The 6,833-nt window shown below is 48.7% G+C and overlaps 1 protein-coding gene across 1 annotated transcript; it reads left to right on the plus strand.

Moving 5' to 3' along the window:
- Nucleotides 1–7: 7 nt before the first annotated feature.
- Nucleotides 8–5,755, plus strand: LOC103797160 (ankyrin repeat domain-containing protein 17-like; the record flags this gene model as incomplete). Its single annotated transcript, XM_009069357.1, has 6 exons — nt 8–329; nt 1,280–1,477; nt 2,079–2,327; nt 4,002–4,177; nt 4,282–4,446; nt 5,144–5,755. Coding segments are annotated over 6 exons (1,170 nt in total), but the record flags the coding sequence as incomplete, so codon positions are not given.
- Between the last annotated feature and the right edge of the window lie 1,078 nt (nt 5,756–6,833).

Consider the following 6,833-nt stretch of genomic DNA (forward strand, 5'->3'; position numbering starts at 1 on the left):
CCACAGTGTTCCTTCTTCAGTGCAGCTTCCTTCTACCTTAAGTACACAAAGTGCTTCTCAGAGTTCGGCCCACCCGGCCAGCAAGCCCATGGGTAACAACTTCAGTGCTACTCTGCCCTTTGGGCCCTTTAGTACGTTGTTTGAGAACAGCCCTACGTCCGCTCACGCCTTCTGGGGTGGGTCCGTCGTTTCATCTCAGACCACGCCGGAGTCCATGCTGTCAGCAAAGTCTTCGTTTTTGCCAAACTCAGATCCTCTGCATCAGTCTGACACTTCCAAAGCCCCAGGGTTCAGGCCGCCGTTACAGAGGCCAGCTCCGAGTCCCTCAGGTGAGCGCGTTCTGTCCGTGCCACTTCGGCCTTGTTCCTGCCGGCCAAGTCGAGCTCATTTTCATTTGAAGTGCCACCTGTCAAGCCTAGTAACTGTTTGGCGGCTGACGAGCGTGACAAAAGTCATTATTTTTGCCGTTCCAGTCTGCTCTCCTCCCATAGCTGAGATGATAAAACACTTCAGTGCTGTTTCCACCTCCCTCCCCTACCCCAGCTAATGAGTATTCCAGTCGGTGTTAGCTTGTCCTGAGGCTGCGGGAAAATATGCAGTGTTAGGATGATAAAATAACGAGTGTTTTGATCTGAAATGCTACCTTAGGCATGTCCTTAGTTACTAAATTGTTGCTAAACCACAGTTCTCTTAGCTTCCTGAATTGTGTGGCCTTTTGCTCAAGAGAGACCAAGGGGTCAGCCCAGAACCTGTGCTGTAATTTCCAGAGAGGTTTTGGCCATCTCTGCCTGTTTTTGTAGGACCTCTGAGCTGTTTGTGAATGGAGAGACACAACAGCTTTTTTTAAAACTGATTTGTGAGCATCATAGTGGTGAATTTTGTCAGCTTAATATGCCTCTCAGTACTTTGATTTTGGCACCGTATCTCCCTCAGATACACAAATACATAGGTTTTATTTTTATGTACGAGAAGGTTTTATTTTTCCCTCTCTTGCTGAGAGGAACATGGAGGGAGCAGGAATTCTTACGTTTTGGCTAATTGCTGCCATTTGTTCATGAAATGAGTCATTCTTGATCCGTATAGACAGCAGAACTGCCAGGACTGTCCAGACTTGCAGAACATGGAGCTTGACTTCCAGTTTTCTTTGGAAAATAGTAATACACACACACACAAAAATGGACTGCATAAAAGTTTTCCTTCTTACCTCTGTGGTGTGGACAGCCTCTTGCTGGAGCTGTTGGAGTGGTGGGAGTCACTTGTGCCTGTTTTCCTCTCACAGGTATTGTCAGTATGGATTCTCCCTATGCTTCTGTAACACCTTCTTCAACCCACCTGGGGAATTTTGCCTCCAACCTTTCTGGAGGGCAGATCTACGCACCTGGGACCCCTCTTGGCGGAGCTCCTGCAGCTGCTAATTTTAACAGACAGCATTTTTCCCCTCTTAGTTTGTTGCCTCCATGTTCATCAGCATCAAATGGTGAGTTGTGGTCAGCAGGAGCTGCTGTGTAAATCAAGTGGTCTCACCAGAACTGTGTGGGGAATTCCAGGGGAAAATCCTTAGGGAGGTTCTGGTGCCTTCCTCCACATTTGGTGCCTGCAGTTCTGGCTCTGCAGTGAAGTGTTTTGGGGCAGAAAACAAGCTGTTGTGTGGTGGCTTATTCAGGGGACAAGTTAGGCTCATGTACTGGCAAAAATAATGACCAAAAAACCCTCCACGGGGAGCAAATCAGGATTAAATAAAAGGAAGAAACCAACCCAACAAGAGCATGGATTTATCTGGGTTTATTGCAGCTCTGGCTCGGGGTATAATCCTCAAATCCTCTGGTGTTGCTAGACAGTGGTGCTCAGTGGTGTGCCCACAGTGGCTGAGCTGCCAGGGCATGATGAGCAGGTTATATGAGGGACCAAATCAATGGTGAATCTCTGATCTGAAGGTGAAACTTGCAATTATCCTGAAGTATTTGCTGGATGAACCAGGCACTAACCACCTCCCTGTTGATGGACACCCAGGGGTAGGTTTGTGGTGGCTGAGAGGACCTGGCTGCCGTCCCTGAGTGCTGTCCTTGCTCTCCTTGCAGAGTCTCCTGCGCAGTCGGTGTCTTCTGGAGTCAGAGCCCCCTCTCCCACCCCCTCAGCAGTGTCCTTGGGGTCAGAAAAGCCCAGCAATGTTTCTCAGGACAGAAAAGTTCCTGTTCCCATCGGAACCGAACGCTCTGCACGCATCAGGCAAACTGGAACGTCTACTCCTTCTGTCATTGGCAGCAACTTGGCTGCTCCAGTGGGACACAGTGGGATCTGGTCCTTCGAAGGTATAGGTGGCAGTCAAGGTATGTGGTGCACTTGGTTTGGTCTCACAGTGCTGTGCTTGCCAAGCTTGTCTTCAGTGCTGGAGGACAGTGCAGAACTCAGTGCCTCAAAATAGAGGGATGCTCCTGCCCAAGAGTTTGGAGCAGGGACTGCTGTTTGCCCTCCTGTCCACTTAGTTGTTTTAGTAAACCTCAGGGTTCACCCTGGGTGCGAAGATTTGTTACTCCCAAGTGAGAAGTAACGGGGAAAATAAACCCACAGAGTTTACAGGGGTGAACTGGTTAAGGACCATTGGATTTAGGAAGAGGAAATGAAGGTGCCTCAAGCTAAGTTGTCTGTTTTCTTTCTGTTGGTTATGTGTACAGTAGGAGTTAAGATTGAAGTGGTAGCTAAGATAGAACTTTATGTGCCAGAGTGGTGCAGGTTTTGTTTTTATAAGTGGTAATAAGCCACATCAGAGTTCTCTATTCTTTCCAGCCGTTTGCATTTTCCTGACACGAGGCTCATGGCTCTCCTGGAGGCATACAGAATTCAGTAGGAACTTCAGTTAGTGACATGACAACTTTTCTTAGGAGTCTTGGATACAATTTTAGGAGATTGATGAGGGTTTTTTACAAATTGGTTGGGGCTTGGGTTGGTTTTTATTTATTTCTTTGGGGTTTTTTGCTTGGGATGTGGGATGGAATCATGAGAGCATGTCAGATTGGACCTCTGGAGGTCCTGTCAACCTCCCACACACAGTGGGGTTTGTCATCAGGCTGGACTAGGGTGCTCAGGGCTTTATCTATCTGATCTGGAAAACCTGCAAGGATGGGAACTGCTCAACCTCTGAGCGACCTGTTCTGCTGCTTCACTGAGTCCAGGCAGCTTAAGGCTTGAGTTGATTGACTGTCCCAGGATTTTTCCCCAAATACAAAGCAGACAGGATGCACCCAGACCTTCTTTTATTTGACTAGAGGTCTTTTGCCAGGTCAGGCTTTTGAATGTTTGTGTTTGCACTGTGGCTGTAAAAGCTGCTCTTCGTGTGTCTTGGCTTTGGGAATGCTGCTTGCTTTCTCCTTCACTCACTTCAGCACTTCAATTTTCAGTTCAGAATGGGATTGGTCTTCTCTCCATGAGTATAGGATGGCTCAGAAATGTTTCTGTGTCTCCAAATATAATATGTTTTGTGGAGAAAAAATGGCTTTCTGGATGTCTGGGGTCTGAACTCTAGCACTAGTACCAGCCTGCCTCTAATGAACTCATGTAATTACCACATGAGCACATCCCATTTCCTGGTTTTCATGTCCAAAAGTACTTCTCTCTTAGATCATTAAACAGCTAATGTGAGGATGGTGACGAAGTAGAGCAAATAGTCACCATAGCATACACAGCACATTCACAGCACCAGTGGGCAGGGAATTGGGGGGGTGGAGGAATTTGAGGGTTTGGATGCATTTAGGTTTTTGGAGGAGGAAGAGTTAGCCCAAATGTCAACTTGGCTGTTGCAATGGAGGAAACTTGCAGGTACTTGTCCCGAGCTCCTGCACTGCCTCAGGGTTCCTGTCCTGGGGGCTGCAGGTGCCACTGTCGGGGCTCTCCGTCCCACGTGTAGTGCAGGTGGGTGCAGGTGGCAGAGTGAGCAGCGTTCTGGGCTGGCAGTGGTGGGTGAGGGAGTGTTCTGGATAATGCTGTTGCTGTGTCTGTGCTGCCAGATAAAGTGGACTGGTGTCACAGCGGGATGGGGAGCCACATGATCCACAGGCCCATGTCCGACCCGGGCGTGTTCTCGCACCAAGCCATGGAGAGAGACAGCACGGGGATCGTCGCGCCCTCCGGTACATTCCACCAGCCTGTCCCTGCAGGGTACATGGACTTCCCAAAGGTCGGGGTAAGGACCTGCTGCAGCCCGAGGTGCCACACACATCCCCTGTTGTCACTCTGCCCGTGCAGCAGCGGTGAGAACGTCCTGACTGTCGCCTTTCCTCCCCTCAGGGAATGCCTTTCTCCGTGTATGGGAACGCCATGATCCCTCCTGTAGCTCCCATCACCGATGGTACTGGAGGCCCCATCTTCAACGGGCCTCATGCTGCTGACCCATCCTGGAACTCCCTGATAAAGATGGTCTCAAACTCCACAGAAAACAACGGGCCCCAGACGGTGAGCGCTCCCTCTTACCACTCCCCAAACCATCATGGTTCTGTCTCTGTAAATTTGGGGAGGAAAGCCATTGATTTGCTGTTAGTTAAGCTTTCCCTTCCCAAAAAGGCAGCACAGCAGTAGGATTGCTGCTGGGCTCTGGAAGGTATGGTGCCCTGATGGTCAGGAAAACACATAGGGAGTGAGTAACTCCTTAAGAAGGAAGTGAGTAGCTCTTTGCTGCTCTGATCTTGCCCTGGTTATAGCCTTGCCCACTCAATATAATTTAGAGGGATTAATTCCTCTAAGCCTCTTGTTTGTCCTCAGCAACTAAAATGGAGCATCAGTAGCTCTCGTTAGGTTATACCCCGTGTTTGTTTCTAATTAGGCACTGAGCTCTGTTATGCTGTTGCTAAATAAAGGTATTTCTGGGCTTCATTTGCTTGGGAACAATCCAGGCTGCTCCATGCTGTTGCTAAATAAAGATATTTCTGGGCTTAATTTGCTTGGGAACAATCCAGGCTGCTCCAGCTCTGGCAGAGACACCACAGGTGTGTGGGAAAGGGGGTCTGAAGTGGCTTCTGACTACGACGAGGAGTTCCCTGGTTTGGTGAGGAATCTGTCCCCAGGGAAGGCTTTACTGGATTGGACTGGGGTTTCCCCAGAGCTGAGGGTAAGATAAGGTGTCAGAAATGAATCATTCGCTTGTCTTCTGCAGGTGTGGACTGGAACTTGGACACCTCACATGAACAGTGTGCATATGAACCAACTGGGCTGAGTGGGATCAACGTGCTGAGCCTTGAGATTCCTTGTTTTGCAGAGGAAACCACAAGTGGCAGAAACAGTTTATGTGCTCCCAGATCATTCTACTGATGTGCTTGACTGAAGTGTGTAGGCTTTTTGCAGAAGAACTTACTAACTGACCTTTTTCTGTGAACATTGTGACCGCCCATTCCCCACCATCATACGTTTCGACTTAGTTAGCATTTTCTTCTTTCCTTTCCTCCTCTTTTCTGTTTTTTTTTCTTTCTTTTTTTTTTTGACATAACTTTCTGTTGAAGCTGTTCTTTGGCTGGTTGGTTTTAGTACTGTAAACTGCTTCTGAGCAAACACAGAAATTTAGCAAAATTATGTAAACTTGATCCGAAGTTTTAGAATGGCAAATAAATGTACAATTGTTTACATAACAAATGGCTAAGCAGAAAGTAAATTTCAATATGTCAGTTATAGAGGCTCTACTTTATGTAGACTTAAATTAATGTGAGATATGTACCTTCATATTCAGAAATCTGGATGTTTCCTTCATACATTAAACTATTAATAAGCATAACTTTTCTGCTTGTGTAATTTAAGCACGTTTGAAAGAGAAAAGCAGGTATTATCCAGAGGACTTTTTCCACATTGTGTGATGGATTTCTGGGGGAATACGTATATTCTGTATTTGGAATTTGAGCAGAGCTTCACTGCTGAAAGCTCCAAGGGTATGTTTATTCCAGAATAATCCCCATGAAGGAAGGGTTGAAGTGGGAATCCCCTTTTATCCACCATTGGGAGCTGGTGGCTGTGGGCAGCAGCAGCAGGTGTAGTCTGGGGCTGAAGGAGACACTCAATCTGATAAGTGCTGTTTGTGTTTATTATGTTTGTGCTTTCAAAGCCAGACAAAATCACCCGAATTGCCCCAAAAAAGCTGACTGCCTTTTCAGTGCTGTGCTGTTTGGTGTCCAGAGCCTTGTGCATAGCCCTGGCCCTGCTGCTGCCCTGGAGGGTCCAGCTCCTTCTCCAGCTGCCTGAGACACCCCGGGGGATCTGCTGGAGTACATCCCAAACCGACTGAGAACTGCTCAGAAAAGGGACTGAAGCTCCAGCTCGCACCTCGGTGCCCTTCCCCTGTGCCACAAACGTTTCCTTGAGGCTGCAATGCTGGTTAAGGTTATTAATCTTTAATCCTGCCGAGCACTCGTGCTCGGTATCGATTGCAGCCACGAGTTCGTGTTGGGCTGAGGCAGCGCCGCACTGTGGCCTGGGCTGGGCACGAGCCATCCTCTGGCTGGGGGATTGCACCTTTTTATTTCCTCTCGGATACGTTTCTGTTTTAATACTGTAACGCGTTTTATGTGTCCAACAACCCGCGGCACACTCCGGTGGGAGCTGCAGGTGCTCTTTATTGCAGGGCAGGGAACTGACACGGACGGACATGGAGGACACGGTCTGAGGGCTTTGCCCCCTCTCCTCGCCACGGGCGAGGTAAGGACGCACAGCTCCAAGCCTGGCGCGGCAGCAGAGCGAGGCGAACGACGAACGATGAGCTCATCAACACCTAACGAGGAATGGTTAATTAATGACCCCGCGCGGCTCCCCCGGCCCCGCCCCGCCCTTCCCACGGACGGACATGGAGGACACGGTCTGAG

The sequence above is a fragment of the Acanthisitta chloris genome, unplaced genomic scaffold (assembly GCF_000695815.1).
Source record: "Acanthisitta chloris isolate BGI_N310 unplaced genomic scaffold, ASM69581v1 scaffold33632, whole genome shotgun sequence".
NCBI lineage: Eukaryota > Metazoa > Chordata > Aves > Passeriformes > Acanthisittidae > Acanthisitta > Acanthisitta chloris.